Source organism: Myotis yumanensis, unplaced genomic scaffold (assembly GCF_028538775.1).
Source record: "Myotis yumanensis isolate MYYU_CA2020_CCGP unplaced genomic scaffold, mMyoYum1.0.hap1 SCAF_5, whole genome shotgun sequence".
Taxonomy (NCBI): domain Eukaryota; kingdom Metazoa; phylum Chordata; class Mammalia; order Chiroptera; family Vespertilionidae; genus Myotis; species Myotis yumanensis.
Window position 1 is genome coordinate 20,342,275 of NW_027223756.1, and position 17,465 is coordinate 20,359,739.

The 17,465-nt window shown below is 48.9% G+C and overlaps 1 protein-coding gene across 2 annotated transcripts in view; it reads left to right on the forward strand.

Moving 5' to 3' along the window:
• The first annotated feature begins 15,476 nt into the window (after window positions 1–15,476).
• The window catches only part of CCDC69 (coiled-coil domain containing 69), a 30,035-nt gene continuing 28,046 nt past the window's right edge, over window positions 15,477–17,465 (forward strand). The window contains exon 1 of one of the 2 annotated variants that reach the window (XM_070414574.1): window positions 15,477–15,672. In XM_070414574.1, the coding sequence (XP_070270675.1) occupies window positions 15,625–15,672 (48 nt within the window). In that variant the 5' untranslated portion in view covers window positions 15,477–15,624. The remainder of the gene's footprint in view (window positions 15,673–17,465) is intronic. The other variant, XR_011471498.1, reaches the window with a different exon arrangement.

Sequence of the window (17,465 nt, forward strand, 5' to 3'; positions counted from 1 at the left end):
GTGGCCTGTTTCTTTGTCTTGACATTTTTTTATGCTTCGCTGTGTCGATAGAGTGGCTTTCCATGTTAAGTGTCCCAATTACCTGAGGTAGACACTCTTGGTGCACCCCCTTGTGGTCTCTGTGAGCAGTCTTGTAGTCAAGCCTTGATTGTTGTAGGTAATTACTACTTGACCTCCAGGCCAGCTGGCTGTGAGAATCAGCTGTGTTTGCAGTGGGAGAACTTCTGTCCTCTAGGGAGGTGCTAATCTAGCCTTTGCCTGAGGCTATCCGGCAAATGCCTCTGTGCAGGGCTTGGGCGGGGCGGGTCCCACAGGATCAAGAGGGCGGAGGAGGGAGCAGTTATGGATGCTCTCAGTCCGTCCCCAGGGGCTCTGCCCCTCTGTCCCAGCAACTGCTGAAAACCTCGGAGGGACTGAGCCAGACAGTCCCGCTTCTCCCCTTTGATTCTGGGTCCCTAGAGACTTGCCCAGATCTGGAGCTCAGAGTCTGAGGCTCCCTCTGGATTGAAACAGTCAACCGCGCCCTCAGTCACCAGCCCACACCGCGCGCACTCCACACCTTAGTGTTTTACTTCAGCACTGCGCCTCCTCTGATTCTCGGTTCCTCCTAGTTGTAGAACTTCCACTCAGCCAGCCTTCCTGTGGTTCTGGATGATGTCCGTGCCGTCTTTTAGTTGTATTTTTGAAGTGGTTGTTCGAGGCAGCAAACTCCCGAGTTAACCTATGCCGCCATCTTGGTTTTCTCAGGATTATTTTTTAGACCAAGACATCTTCTTCTGGGGGCAAGTGAATGGCCAGGGTTTTTAGGCAGATTGCCTCTTCTTTCTACGGATGGAGAGGGCCCATGTGACAGATTACTGGTTCCAGACTGGAATTTTAAGATATTTCTAGGAAAGGTTGAAACAATGATTAGGTCAGGTACTAAATCTAGGTTTGGTATCATGGTCATTAGCATAAGTGATGCCATTTTGGGTCTGTGGGTTTTCTCTTTAACAGAAGGCAAAATCATAACTCCCATTGACATAAAATGATCATACATTAGAGATTTAATGTAACTCCTTCAGTGAGGGAACTTGTGAAATGTAACAAACTGTGCTAAGAAGAGTCCAAAGAACAAACACATGTTTAGATCAGGAATATGGAGATAAATGTGCAAATGAAGGCAAAACTGGCCTTTTCCATAATGGTGGAGAGAAGTCAGTTTAACCTCCACAGGTCAAAAATTTACATGTGTAAAGGCAAAGATTACTTTCCATTCTTATGAATTATCTGCAACTTCAGAGGCAATGAAAGGCATAGAGCCCATCACAGAATCCGAATTAGGTATATAGAAGAGTATGCTCTAGAAAATGAAGAGTTTTCCATTGAAGGTGTTACAAAAGAAAGAAAGAAACAAACAAACAAATAAACAATGGCCAAATGGAGTCACTTTTGCTAAGCCACATCACCAAGCCAAAACTTAATAACTAACCTAATTGCAGTTTCAGTCTCTCTCAGAAGTGAAATTTTAATGAACTGGAATTTCCTGCTCAATACTAGTAAAGTAATCTGCCTGACCAGACCCCCTCTGCCTTCTCCAAAAGGAAGGTATCCTTGCCTGAAACAATCTACTCTTTTAACTTCGTAGTCCCACTCCCTTTCTGCCTATAAAAACCTTCCATTCTGTACAGCCCTTCAGAAGCACCCTTCTAGTTGCTAAATAGGATGCTGCCATATTCATGATTCACTTAATAAAGCCAATTAAATCTTCGAACTCACTCGGTTGAATTTTGTTCTGTAACAAAAGCCCATTTGTTCTTTAAATGGTAATGCTATTTCTGACATTAGACCAGTGGTTCTCAACCTTGGCTGCACATTAGAATCACCTGGGAATCTTTTTAAAATCCTGATTTCTGGGCCTCATCCTCCGGAAATTCTGTTTCTTTGTTATGGGGTGGGGCCTCAGAAATCAGGATTTTAAAAAGATTCCCAAGTGATTCTAATGTGCAGCCAAGGTTGAGAACCACTGCATTAGACAATGCCTTTAACCTCTCTGGAACTCAGTTTTCTCATTTGTGGGAAGATAAGATCAAACTAGATGATCTCTGAGGTCCCTTTCTTTTGTTTTTGTTTTGAATATTTATTGATTGATTTTAGAGAGAGGAAGGGAGAGAGAGAAAAACATTGACTTGTTGTTCCACTATTTATGCATTCATTGTTTGCTTCTTCTATGTGTCCTGATGGGGGATCAAGCCCACAGCCTTGGCATATCAAGAAGACACTCAAAACAACTGAGTATCGGGCCAGGGCTCTTCAAAGTCCCTTTCAACTTTGCGAGTGGGTCTATGTGTATAAAGTGGAAGGAACACTAAATGTGATTTCAGTCCCCTCTGATTAGCCCATGTTAGAGAGCAAGACACTGGAGCCCAAAGCCACCCAGCAGAGGTAGGATGAGGACCCAGGCTTCTGGTCTCCCTGCTCAGGGCCACATCCCAGGGCATGATTGCAGAGCTAACAGGAGCACCACTCCCTTCTCACCTTACTCTTCTGAAACCTGAGAGTACCTGGAGAGGCCTGGAAATGCCCTGGGGAGCAGAGCTGTACTGGTCTGGCAAGACAAACAGGGCTGGGGAAGGTGCCTCAAGAGCAGCCTGCCCCACCAGCCTCAATCTGAGGGCACTGGGCGGGCCCTATACAAGCTTGCATCACTTTAATTCCCAAATATTTTCATCTCATTACAGCCTTTGCCTAGAGCAGTGGTTCTCAACCTTGGCTGCACATTAGAATCACCTGGGAATCTTTTTAAAATCCTGATTTCTGGGCCTCATCCTCCGGAAATTCTGTTTCTTTGTTATGGGATGGGCCACATTAGTAACAAAGAAACAGAATTTCTGGAGGATGAGGCCCAGAAATCAGGATTTTAAAAAGATTCCCAGGTGATTCTAATGTGCAGCCAAGGTTGAGAACCACTGGCCTAGAGCTTTGATTCTCAGTGCTGGCTACACATTGGAATCACCTGGACGGTTTTAAACAAATAACCTGGGAGTCCAAACCCAGGCTACACCCCTGAGTGGGACAGGGCATCAGCATTTTCACAAGTCCCCCAGGGGATTCCAAGGTGCAGCCAACAGGAGAATCACTGGTCTAAAGCAGCTTTTACCTAATACATGCAAACCACCTGAGATCCCCCTTTACAGTGCAGATTATGACACAGTAGGTGAGGCTGGAGCTCAATAATTTGTAACAAGCTCCCTATGGGGCCAGTGCCCCGGGTCTGAGGACCACAGAGAAGCAAGGGTCTGAACTAGACCCACTTCCTCCACCCTTGAGTGGCTGGTGAGGGACACCTAAGGAGTCACTGTTTTCTCCCAAGGAAAGGTGTCTGGTGAAACAGCAGGAAGGACAAAGCCTCAGTGGTTCCCAGGTTCTCATGTCTACACCCCATCACCCTTCAAGGGGTTCAGAACAGGCCCTACTTTGTGCTACTTTGGCATGAGGATTATTTTGAGCTGAAAGCAATTAAAACCCTGCAGGCTCACATAAGCCTTCTCTACCTCTCCTTTAAATAATTTAAATGTGGGGCCTTGGCCATAATAAGAGCTATCGCCGGAAATAACTGTTTATGACCTATCTATAGGACAGGGCAAAAACCCAATTACTAAACATCTGCTTGCTCTTATCGTATTGTGAATGACCTTCCTCCCTCCCCTCAGAAGACCCAGGTACCTGACCTTTTCCTTAGCTCAGAATGTCATATATTCCTTATTTCCCCTCTCTGTCTCTGAACCTCTCCTGTATGTGGGATTCCCATTCATACGCATGTAATTAAGTTTGGTTATTTTTTTTCTTGTTAATCTGTCGCATGGCAACTTAATTATTAGGTCAGCCAGAAGAATCTAGAAGGACAGTAAAATTTCTTCCTCCCCCACACCGTACTGTTGAGGTGGGATGGATTCCATTCGTCTGAGGGCCAGTCCAGATGAAACCAGACGAATAATGGGTCTGGGCTGCCTGTCACTACTTGAGCTAATTAAGCAGAGAGTGTTGAATCATATACGAACATTTATTCCAATAATGGGAGAGCAGCAGGTGATCCACAGAAATCTGCTCTGCCCCCTCCTACTAGCTGGCTGATCATAGAGGGATAAGGAAGAGAGGCTGCATGCAAGAGTGTAGCAGGGTAGGGGAGGGAATGGCTGCAGGGTCTGTGGTCCGTGTATCTCCTTCCAGGATCTTGAAGTCTAATAACAAGGTAGTTGATTTTCAATGATGTTTAAACCCAGCTCTACCAGTTCCTGGGACCTGAGAATGGTCAGCATTCCTGCAGCAAACTCCCAGAGGAGGTCGGGGTCCAGGCACAGCAACCACATCAAAGCTCGCACTGTCCTTTGTTCTCAAAAGGCATTTTCTTTTCTGAGCAATGGACACATTCGGGCCCCAAGGTGTCTCTTATCTCTTTGCAGCTCTGTGTGTCTTCTTGCAGCACATCCTCCAGTTTCCCAGGGTTTGTAAGAACACTTCTTATCTGTAGTTAGGAAGGTGGCTAACTATGAAACCACTGTGGCTCTATTCTTATGACATGCCCTTCCCCACGATCGCAGATGCAGCATCTTTGATTCTTTGGAGAGTCTGCCTCCCATGAGCCGCCCTAAAGGAGCTGGGTGACTCCCAGCAGGCTGACCAGAATCCTGTTCTTCCAACAGCTCTGCCTCCTTTTCTTACCCTTCCTCCCTCCCGCTTCCTTCCCTGGCCCTCACCCCTCTGCTGGCCTCCAAAGTGGCTCTTGGGGGTTATTTGAATTCAACAGACTCTGGGCGTGTCTGCTAACCCATTGACGTCTTCGGAGGTCCAGGCAATGCCTAAGAGCTCCTTTAGAGTCTGAAGTCTCCCAACAGGGTGGGGTTGAGAGCGAGATTACGCGGATCTTGACCCTTCTTAGGGAGGGCGGTGGCAGCCACCTGTAGTACACTCATTATGCCGACAGGGGGCGGCCGCTACCCAATTCAGACTCAAGTTGCCGGAAAACACTGGCCCCGTGTGGACAGATCGGATTTTTCGAGAAGCTGGGAATCTAGACTTTTATGTGAATTCTTTACATCGTTAAGGATGGACAGCTAATTCAGATCATTATAAAAGGCGGGGGGAGCTTACAACAAGTCTGCAGGACAGATGTACCCTAAAAAATCCCAGTGGGCAAATGCTGAAGTCTGATCCCAGAGTGTGGGATTCTGACTTCATTCAAAAATGCCAGAGCTTTCACATCATTATTCCAACAGTCCGCATTTGACACGTGGGGAGACTGAGATTCAGGGGGGGGGGGGGGGGGGGGCGGGAGTACGTCTCCAGGTTTGTTAGGGCAAAGTTAAGAGCAGGACCCAGGCGTCCTGACTTCTGTCCAGGTCTTCTTGCAGTAGGAAGCACTCCCATCAGAACCCTGGGCCCCCAGAAAGACCTGATTCTGTATCCCCGCGGGCGTGCCCCCGGAGAGCGGGTCCTGCCAAGGGGAGCCCTGACGGGGCTGGGGAGGTCGCCAGAGCCCAAGGGCAGGGGGGGAGCCGGCGTTTATTTTTAGCTGCCTAGAATGTGCCTCTAAGCCTTATTTAGACATCAGGCGACAGGGTGAGCTGGAGGCAGCGGGGGCGGGGGAGGAGATAGCCCCCTCCCCCTCCTGGGGCTCCTGTTTCAATTGCTCTTCCCTGCCCGCCCCCTTATCATCCTTTCCTAGGGGTTCTGGGGCGGCTCTAAATAGCAGCCCTTGCTGGCGTGGGCGCGGTCCTGCTCTCGCTAGCTTTCTTCCTCCTCCACCTCGGCCCCTTCCTCCCCATTCCCCACAGTCCCGCAGAGAAGGCGAACTCTAGAGCCATAGAACGTTCCTGTTTACCTTCTGGGGTCACAGATCTCTTTGAGAAGCTGTAGTGCTTCATCATGAGCTCAGGTTGTGGGGCCTGGTGGACTTGGGTTCAAATCCAGCATCTGGCCCTAAGCAGGTCCTTACTGCTCCCCAACCTGAGTTTCCACTGCAGCAGAGTGGAATTAGTAACCTATCCAATCTCCCTCACAGTTCCTGAAGATTAAACGTGAAGACCGTAGCATATCATAATAAATCCTCAATAAATTATGGTGATGGTGACTAAGGCTATAAACCCTCTACCCAGAAAAAATTTTAATTGCTTATATGCACATGATTGTGAATAATTCAGGAATTTTCTGTAAACTATGAAGTTCGCTGATCCCTATCCAACTTCAGCCCCAACCCAAATCATTCAATCATTCATTCATTCAACAAATCTTCACTAGTGTCTCCATGCCAGACACTGTGTAAATGGAAGGGTGAGGATGTGAGGCCAGAGAAATGAATGTATGTGAATTATCCAGGGTCAAGTGCAAATCAATAGCAAGCCAAGAATCAGAATGAAAAGAAAATTTAAGTGACTTTCTTGCCCTGGCCAGTGTAGCTCAGTTGGTTGGGCATCATCCCATTTACCAAAAGGTTGCCAGTTCGATTCTGGTCAGGGCACATGCTCAGTTTGCAGGAAGCAGCCAATTGATGTTTCTCTCTCTCTCTTTCTCCCTCTCATTTCCTCTCTCCTAAAAAAAAATAAAAGCTTTCTTGATGGTACAATTGGTGTACAAAAAACCTGCACTTATTTTAATGTATGCAATTCAGTGAGTTTGAACATATGCATACACCCCAGAAATCATCACCAAAATCAAGCTAATAGGCATACCTATGACTTCCAAAAATTCGCCTCCCCCTCCCCCCGCCTTGTTTTTTGTTTTTGTTCCTTTGTTTGTTTTTGTGGTAAGAACACTGAGCATGAGATCCACCCTCTTAACAAAGGTCTAAGTGCACAATAGAGTGTTGTTAACTCTAAGGCGCCATGTTGTGCCACAGATCTCTCGAACCAGCTTTCTGCTCTCGGCTTCTCTGGGCTGCCTATTTTAGAAACCTCGTTGTAAGCGGGAATCATGCAGTATCTGTCCTCCTGTGGCTGGTTTATTTTCACTCAGCGTAATGTCCTCCATGACCTGTCCGTGGATAGTGGGGCTGTTTCCCCGTTTGGGCTATTGTGAATAATGTTGCAATGGACACAGGCATGCAGACATCTCTTATGACCCTGATGTCAATATATATACCCAGAAGTGGGATTGCTGGGTACGTTGAATTCTTTGCGGAACTTCCATACTGTTTTCCATAGCGCCTGCTCCAATTTACATCCCCAGCAACAGTACTCCAGAGTGGGAGTCTCATGAATCCCCATCCTGACTCCTTGGAGGAGTCACTTCTGTCTTTGAAAAGGGACCAAGTTCCCTTCCAGTCGCAATCAAAATGGCTCTGAGCATCCATGCCCTCAGCAGACCCTGGCATGCCTTTTTCCAATAGGCCCCTACCAATGTTAGTCTCTGCTCGCATGCCTCCCCAAATGGGGCACCCACTCCCGGTCAAGCTGGACCCCTGAATCTTGGACCATTTGGAACAGTGGTTCTCAACCTTCTGGCCCTTTAAATACAGTTCCTCATGTTGTGACCCAACCATAAAGTTATTTTCGTTGCTACTTCATAACTGTAATGTTGCTACTCTTATGAATCGTAATGTAAATATCTGATATGCAGGATGGTCTTAGGTGACCCCTGTGAAAGGGTCGACCCACAGGTTGAGAACCGCTGATTTGGGAGGCTTTCCTCGGAAGGATGTGGACCTCACATTCCTGAGGGCTTGCGCCCACGGCTTCTTTTTTCCAAGACAGCTTGGGAGACTGATCCTCTTCAAGTGTCCCAGGTCCACAGCGCCTTGGGGAAGAAGGGCAGTGGGGTGAACTGGAGATTTGATCTACTCCCAGCCGTGCCCAGCTTCCAAGCCCTGCCTAACGCAGGCCCTCCCCACAGTCCAGGTTCCCAAGACTCCCTCCCCCTGCAGCTGCTTCTTTAAGAAGCGCCACGGGGGACTGGTCCTGCTACTGTCCTTGGATCCTGTCCAGGGCCCTGATTTAAAAGGTATTGCAACGTTTTTTAAAAACAAACATGTGTTGTAACCCAAGGCCCCGGTAACCCACAACACTGCCGGCTGCTAGCTGCCGCCTCCCAGGCTGGAGAGGAGAGGAAACTGCTCTCCGCCTACCCCACCTACCCCTGCAGCACCCCACACTCGGCCTTGCACATGCCACCGCCACCGTAGTTACTATATTATATCAGGGCTGGGAGCTCAGGGAGGGCAGGGCCTGAGCTGGACCTCGGGGCTGCAGTCCATCTGGTGCTCCTCACTCACTGCATTCACCCAGCACTCCAGCCACACGAAGCCCCTGAGCCCCCTGAAAAGCCACACCACACTGGGCATGAGTGTCTTCCCTCCTTTCTTTTTCTTTTCTTTTTTTTAAAATTTTTTCTTGTATTTTAATTTTAATTGTATACATGTTTACATTGCAAAATACTCACTTCAGTAAGGTCAGTTGACACACCCATGACCTCACTTAGTTAAACTTCCCCATTTTCTTGACAAGAGGAACCCATATGTAATCCACACAGCCCAGCGCAAACACCACCCCCTCGGTGAAGGCCTGCTCTTCCCTCCCCTCCCCCCCCCCCCCCCCCCCCCCCCAGCTCCCCCCCCCGCCCCAGATTGAATTAGAGTTCACTTTTGCTTTCATAGTATTTTCCCACAGGCCTTGTTACATCATTTGCCTACCTGGACCACAGGTGATATAACCTCCAGCAAATATTAAATATTTGGTTTGGCCTGCGTAAGTGTGTGCGTGTGTGTGTGTGTGTGTGTGTGTGTGTGAGAGAGAGAGAGAGAGAGAGAGAGAGAGAGATGTTACATTTAAGAAACCCCAATTTCTAGTTTCTCTTGAAAAACTGGAAGGTTGGGCCAGCCTGGGCCTTCATTTCCTTCTAACACCCATCCACTGCCGCACAACCACCTGTGCTCCTTTTGAAGGGTACATGGCTCCCAGTGTGCACCCCAGCCCGACTTATGCTGGCCCTCTCCTCATTGATGTACCTACCGGCCCTGTAGACACTTAAGTTTTAAGCCCTGAACCTCGATCATATTTCTCATATGTTCTGGGCCCCCTCCCGGTGACAAATATTCTACCTCCCTGTCCCATCTCATTACTTGAGATGTCCCAGAATTCCAGTATGTTGGCAGAGAATAAATGAATGAATCAAGTCAATAAAAAACATAAATGTCATAAATTCCTTTGCTAAATTACGTTTTCCAATTTTTGTCATGGAAAACACAGCCCCTGTCCTTGCAACCTCTGCGTCTCATTTTAATTAGTTTCACGTGGGTAAGACACTCCCCATCGGAGTGAGCAAGGAAGGTGAGACCAGGGCCAGGAAACACCGGGTTTTCCAAAAGGGAGGGGTTAGGGCAGTTATCTGGTGAAAAGCAGTTGCTTAAATTGTAATTAAATAGCAGGTGACATAGGTGGAAAACTATTTTTCAACTCAAGAATGAGGTAGGCTGCTGGAGACTGTGATTCCCACTGAGTCAGGTTACACAGTAAATATGTTTGGAACTGAATGGAATTGACAACATGATGTTGGGTAGGAAATGCAGAAGGTGCAAACACAGTCCTATGATAAGGGATATGAGGGGGGTTGTAGGCGGGGACAAGTAGATTATTGATTTAGGTGCAGCCAGACAAGTGAATATCCATCTCTGATCTGGGCCTTGAAAGCCCCCAGCTGGTGTTGGAGTCCTGCTCATTCGATTACATTTAAATCACCAAGCTGCTCATCAGAGGGCCCTATCCAGAAAGTGACTCTTAGTCCCTAGATGTGAGATGGCTCAGAGGCCAAGGAGCAGTCCCTTGTGCTTCACCTGGAGGGTGCAGGTGGGAGCGGCTCAGACATCAGTCACGCAGCCCAGCCAAGGATGCTCAAACATGGAAAACGGGGCTCCCCTGTAGACTCCTGGACTCCACTCTACCCTTTATCTCGGTGCCCATTAAAAAAGCGGCTGTCAGACCTGCGGAGGACAGAGAGGTCAAAGCGTAAGTATGCGTCAGACTTCCCTGGGGACGTGGGAAACACGGATCCCTGGGCCCCTCCGCCAGCAGGTTCTGATGCAGCTGGCCTGGGGTGAGGCCGAAGAGTTTGCATTTCTAACAACTTCCCACGAGATGCTCCTGCTGCTGCTGGTCCCTGGACCACATGTTGAGAACCACTGCTGTAAAGAAATGTCCACTCCTGCTCATTTCTAGTAGCCTCCAGACCCCAGCACCCCCTCAAAGAGGTGATGTGCACAGTTTTCCCGAGAGAAAAGCCCTAGGACTTCCATCTGAACTTCACGGAAGAGAGAAAGTGCTCACCAATGGTTACGGGCATGAGTCGACGCTTGGTAGAGAGACGCGGTAATGTGAATCTTGCCACCTCTCCCAAGGCAGTCCCAAATCCCAAACCACAGGTCTCCTGGGACAACAGGCAGGGATGGCTTCTGGATCATTAGCATTACTCAGACTCAATCCTCCTTTCAAAGGACTTCCCCATTAATTCAATTCCACACAGTTCAGTATAATTAATGTAGCGACTTGATTCCCTGCTGGGATGACCCACCACAACCGTTTGACCAATGAGGCTCAAATTTTAGTGCGAACGTTCGCGGACTCAGTCCTGCAGGCCCCGATTCAATGGAGGGGAAAGGAGAGAGGGCTCCAGGGAAACTGTGCTTTAACCAACAATGCCCAGATGATTGGAAGCAAATGACCTGCCCATTCCTTCAGCAACACTGCTGAAGCATAAGGACTCAACGACTTTAGGTTTCCTCTCATTTCCTTCTCTTTGTATGTATCTTCCAAGAGAAAGCTGTCAAAAACATCTCCATCAAGAGGCTGGCAAAGCTCAGCAGAGCCTCACTTCCCACCTCCAGAACTGAAGCCGGGGCTACACAGGGCGTCTTTAAGAGAAAACTATTCTTACTCAATTCAACATAACAAATCTAAATTAGTAACTGTGAACTGGTTAGACATTGCATTCACTAGACAGACTCTCAATGGCAGTGGATTAAACAGATTTGTTATTTATTCTATTATGCAAAAAAGTTAGGAAGTAGTTGATCAAGGCTGGTACAGGGGCTCCATACATTCATCAGAGATAAAGGCACCTCCCACCTTTTTGCTCAGGGTAACAAAATGGCTGCTGGAATCCAGCCATCGTGTCTGTATTCCAAGCAGGAAAAGGGGGGTGTGGAGCAAGGAAAGAGGGATCCCGCTCCAAGCTGAGTCATTCCCCTATTAAAAGATTTCCTGGAAGCTCCAACCAGCGATTTCCCCTTACATGTCACCGGCTGCCCCCAGATGCAAGAGGAGCTGAGTAAGCAGCCTGTGAGCCCAGCACATTGCTGTCCCAGAGACTATCAGGGTCCGGTAACTAGGGAAGAGGGTAGAATGAAAGTTGAATAAGGTGACTGCAAATCTCTGCCACCATCTATTAAGTACGGGGTGGGGTGAGGAGGGAGGAGACAGAGCTGTGTAACCTTTAGTCCATTAGGGAGGATACGCAGAGCACATAAACAAGTGTAACTCAGAGGAACGCTGCCAAGTGCGCTAAGAGAACCGTAGAACAGGTGCTGCAAGGCTTTCGGCGGGGGTCATCTGAGCTGCTGTTGGATACACAGGTAGAATTATAACCCACAGAGATGAATGGTGAAGAAAGTCACTCTGGGCAGACAACACGTACCTGGAAATCAACTGGGCTCGATCAGAAGAATCGGAACAGAAGAAGTGTTGGGAGCTAGAAAGATGTTTAGCAACCACTGAGTGGAGAGCTTCTTAACCTGGATCCAGACACAGCCCCCATTGCATGGGCTGCAGGGGGCTCTGAGCTGCCTGAGGTTCTATGCACAACTTTTTATGAATGGGCACATTGTGCTTTTCTAATGGAAGAGGCCTTGGGTAAACCCTATTGTTCTTTCCAATGTTTCGCAAGAGAGCCCACCCCACCCTCAACGTTAACCCTTTCCACACAACCGAGCTACAAACACTAATTTTTCACTCCCCGACTCCCCAACCTCCACATTCTACCGTGACTTGACTCACACTGTTCCTCCTTCTTGTAACTACTCCTCCCTGCTTCTCCTCTTCCCCCTAGATAGGGCTAGATAGCTGATGGCTCCTCCTACACGGGAAGTATTTGATCATAGGCTCCACAAACACCTAGAAAGGAAATTAGCAAAGAGATTTGAGCTGCAAGCCACAGAAGGGAAGCATCAAATACCATCCCAACCTGAGATGCAAGGATTCCCTTTGGCATAAATATCCCTTGGTTTTAATATTCCTCCAGGAAGTCCTCCTTCCCCATCCCCATCCATCATGGGCTCTTTATCTCCTTTTAATACATGGAGAATACAACTCGACATTAGCTTTATAACGTGTTTGCATTGCTTCCCATTTTTCCCTAGGTGTAGGTCTAATGTCAAAAATAAATGAACAACAACAACAAAAACCAAAACCAAGTTGTAACTAATTCAAGGACAAGAACTTCTTCTCTGGTACCTCAGTATACCTTGCCCATAGTTTTCTGGGACATGGGATTTTCAGTGCTAAAAGTGGGGAAATCCTGAGCAAATCAGGATGAGTTATTCACCAAACTTGTCCAAGAAATGGGCACACCTTAGAACCTGCTTGCTGATACCTAACGATGGCCCTTTACTGCTTGTCCACCACTATTTTGGGTTCTGGGCTTTCCTCTCCTTCGGGGCACAGGTTGTGCTCCCCCATCACTGTGAAGTTGGGCATGGCTGTATGTCTGACTTGCTTCGGTCAATGAAATGTGAATGGTCTTCATGGGTGTCACTTCCGAGTGGAAGCATTTTAGACTCCACACACCATTCTCTGTACAGTCTCTTCTCGCACCCTGGCAAACCCTGGAGCCAGGGTGCTGAGATGGCTGCATCACAGGATGGCGTAGATTTGCTGTAAAACAGAGCCCACTGCCTCCCATGCTGAACATGCAGTGTGAGCAAAACCTAGCTTCACTTGTGTGAAGCCCCTGACAGTTCTGTTTTCCATTCTTGCAGCAAAACCTAACCTAATCTGACTGGTACATCAACCACTGAAAAGCTATTAGCCACATATTCAAACTTAAGTCACTAAAGCAAAAATCTGTAGTTTTTTATTTTTTTTCCTCAGGCAGAACTTTGAAGCACATCATTTAAAAGCCAAGTTCTGCCTGGCCGGTGTGGCTTAGTGGTTGAGTGTCCATCCATGAACCAAGAGGTCACTGGCTTGATTCCCAGTCAGGGCACATTCCCCGGGGTTGCAGGCTTGATCCTCAGTAGGGGACGTGCAGGAGGCAGCTGATCAATGATGTTTCTCATCTATGTTTCTCTCTCTCTATCCTTTCCCCTTTCTCTCTCTCTAAAAAAATGAATAAAAACATTTAAAAAAAAAAAAAAGCCAAGGTGTGTGAAAGTGGGAAACCTAGGCCTGGACTCCCACAAAGCTCAAGAAAGCTGGAGGCAAGACCTCCTGAGAACAAAGGCTCCAGGAACAGAATCTGCCTTCCTAGCTTCCAGCCACCAGCCCAGGGATTGATTGCGATTGTTGACATGACAAGCCAAGAACAATTTTAAAAGTCCAACTCTTCAATGTTCATATGAGAAACTCTTCAAAGGGGGAAATAAGTGTTTCGGGATGATCTCCCCAGGCATTTTTGCCATTTAAAAATACATATTTTTATTGATTTCAGAGAGGAAAGGAGAGATACAAACATCAATGATGAGAATCACTGATTGGCTGCCTCCTGTAGGCCCCCTACTGGGATCAAGCCTGAAACCCAGGCAGGTGTCCTGACCTGGAATCAAACCATGACACCTCCTGGTTCATAGGTTGACACTCAACCACTGCACCATACCAGCCTGGCTGCATTTTTGCCATTTTTGTTGCTTTTCACAGTCATTATCTATTACTTTGGGATTTCACATACTTGCCCATGACTTGATGGTGAAAAACTAGTCTCAGTCTCATGCATGGATTTAAAATTATATTTTTTAAAACCCTTTTTTCTTATTATAATACTAATTTTCTTATTACAATAGTAATAAGTATATACTCATTTTTTAATATAAGAAAATGAAGACTAATTTAAAAAAGCTAAAATCTCACCCATCCAGAAGTAGTCACTAATAACACTTTTTAAAATAAGAATGAGTTTATTACATTTTATAATATTGAAAACATTCATCTTCATCAGTGTTTTTGCTGATTTCATGACATCCTATTTTTATGGATAGAGCATAATTTATTTAACCAATATTCTTTTCTTGGATGTTTCGGTTGTTTCGGTTTGGGCCTTGTTGGTTTTGATTAAATCATGAGCACTGTTTGGATAAACATTAACTTAAGTAGGCACTCTTTGCTCATTACCCAGTTAGCCCATCCTACAATAGTGGTTCTCAAACTTCAGCATGGGCCAGAATGACCAGGAGGGCTTGTGAAGCTATAGATGCCGGAGACCCATCCCCAGAGTTTAGGATCTATAGGTCTGAGTGGGGCCTGAGACTCTGTATTTCTAACAAAGTTCTCTGGTGGTCCTGATGCTGCTGATTTGGGAACATACTTTGTGAACCACCATCCTATATTCTTCTTCTTCCAAGAACCTATCACCTGTGTCCTTAGTTTCCTTTATGAGGACCTGTTGCACTTGGTCTTGTACTCTGTGGAGGAGGAACTTCTTTTGTGGTCTCATATTCTTTCCCCACTCATGACTGTAAACCCCTTTCATCCACACCCTTTCCAAGTGTCTCTGGGCCGTGTGTACTTTCCTAATATACACACAGACACACCTGCACACTGATTCTCAAAGTTAGGTGTCTTTTTCCTGCATTGCTACTCCCAGAAGCCTCAGCTAGTAACAAAGTGAGGGCAGATTAAAAGTATTTGCCCCCGGCATTTTATGTTCCTTATTCCCCCTGTATCTGCTGTCTGCCTCACAGAGTTGTTTCGATGGGTAACATCTATCTCAGATCGACAACGTTGAATATCACAGCTGGAAAGAGCTCTCCACCCAGAGGTGAGGAGGCATTGCAATTAATATTGTTATGTATCTGTAAGGAAGTGGTTTAAAGCTTAGGTTCTGGAGTTGAAATTGGATTATACCTGGGCTCTGGTACTTACTAGTTATGTGAGTTTAGGCAAATCACTTCACGCCTCTGAGCCTCACCTGTAAAATGGAGGCGATAACATTTGTGTTGCAAAGAGATGGCAAGAAATAGAAACAATATGTAAAAAGTAGCCAGGATAGCACCAGCCCTCAATAAATGGCAGCTGTTGTATTTAATTAAAAAAATTGTTTTGATTTTTTTCCCCCCCGGCCTTTTCTCTGCTGAGTGCCCGGAAAAGCATCCACTGCTCGTAGGGATCTGTTCCGCCCTGACCAGAGGTTCCTATCGTTTCCAAAGATCCCAGTCACCTGCCTCGAGCGGCGGCGCGGCGGGCCCCAGGGATTTCGCGGGGGCCCGGCTCTTCGGGTATTTACGGCGCGCGGCCGCGCCGCTCGGGCTCAAGTCTGCGCTTTCAGGTTCAGTTTCAGGGTCTCGCCCGCAGCCCTGGCCGGCAGGCGCGCAGCCGGCAGCGGGGCCCGGGCGGCAGGGTCCTCTGGGGGCCCCGGAGTGAGGAGGCGGCGTCCGGGAGCCCCCGGAGGAGGATGGGCTGCGGACACAGCCGGCTGAGCTGCTGCAAACCCCCCAAAAAGGTAAGGCGGAGAAGTTTGCCTTCGGAAGGGAAGGGAAGTGTGGAGCCGCTCCGCCGCCGGGGACCCTCGGCGCCGCGGGCTCCCCCTGGCCGGCCCCGGGGGGTGCCGGGCGGAGAACCGCGAGAGGCGGCCCGGAGGGCGGCGGGGCAGGGCGGCCGGCCGGCCGGGCGGCGCTCTTTCCCCCGGGCCCGGGCTGAGCCGCGCGGGGCAGCGGAGTTTACAAACACGGCCGCCGGGCCTGGGAAGGGCAGGTCGTTCCTCTGCCCGAGTGAGGAAACCTCTAGCGTCGGCGGCAGGTGCCCCTTTCCTTCGGTCCGGGGCTGGTCGCTGTGTGGCCGTGGACAAGTGGCCTGACCTCTCTGGCCCCGCGGCGTTCCCACGGGTCCGAAGCCGAGCGTCGCTAGGGCCGCTGCTCGCGGAGTGGTCCGCGGCTTCGCAGCATCTGCATCACGTGGGACCCGTTAGAAATGCAGAATCTCGGGCTCTGGCCCGGACTGCTCAAACAGAGCTGGTCTTTTAACAAGATACAAGGTGATTACAATAGGGTTTAAAGTTTGAGAATCGCTGGTCTGGAGCTTGTGGGCTGTGCTGGGGTTGAAGGAGGGGGGGGGGTTGGGGGGGCGGGGGGGCTGGGAGGGGCTAAGGAGGGTGGAGATCTACCGCCTGCTGCCCTTCCCTCCCTTCCTGTCCCTCCCCAAGGGGCCTCAGAGCTGGGTTAGGGCCCAGGAGACACTACTCAGGTTTCTTGCAGTGGGACCAGCTGCCCCTTGGGGTCTGACAAGCCCAGAAGGTTCATAGCCTGGAGCCTGAAGGACAGCCTCCTTGGAGACAGCCTGGGCGCAGAGAGGAAAGGGAGGACCCCTCAGGTCCTGGCCCTTTTCCCTACGACTGCCTGCCCTCCAGCCAGTGGGAAGAAGTGGTCCCATAAAGGTGGTCATCAGTTCCCTGGAGACCCTGACAGAGCCCAACCTGTGAGAATATTTAGTCAGTTTTCATTGAACTTGAGTCTCTCTCTGTGCCCAAGCATAAGCTTTTCTGCCTATTGGGTGTTCAGTACTGTCCCCAACCTGGATGGTCCTACTCCCTGTCCTGTGCCTAGTTCAGGAAGATCAGTTTTGGTCACAAGTACAAGGCCTCCCCAGTTTTCCTTGCTCCCCCTTTACACCCAGGCTCTGACCCAGAAACCCTCATGTCTTCCCTGGCTCCAACAGGGAAACTGAGGCATGCCTCCATCCGCGGAAGCACAGGGCTGGCTGGCAGGAGTGGTGGGCCCATCAGCCTGAGCCTGGGTTGAGACTTGTCATCGAGCCGGTGACAGGTGGACATCAGTCCTGGCTTTAAATCCTGGCTTTACCGTCAATATGATGTGTGACCCTAAGAACACCCTTGCCACTCCCTGGACCTCAGATTCGCCCTCGATAAGGAGAAGGAGGGGGATGTGCAGAATGATTCCTAACAGTCTGAGAGTCTGTGTACCTGTGTCAACCTCTCAGCCTGCAAAGCGGGCCAGCGGTGAATTCCATCCACACAGTGGTGGGAGGAGGCTGGGAGGAGCCTGTGCCGGCCTGGCCTTCCACAGGCTGCAAGAGGAGACCACCGTGAACGTGGGTCCCTGTGCCTCCTGGCCCTTCTGAGAGCCGTACCAGCTGTCCCTGCCTGTCCTGAGCACAGCCTGAGCTGGACCCCCCTCCCAACCTGTGAAGGCAAGCACAGACTATCCGAGGGAGCAAGGGCCTTGAGTGCCATCTGGGCTGAAGCACCCAGTGTACAGATGGAGGTTGAGGTCTGGAGAA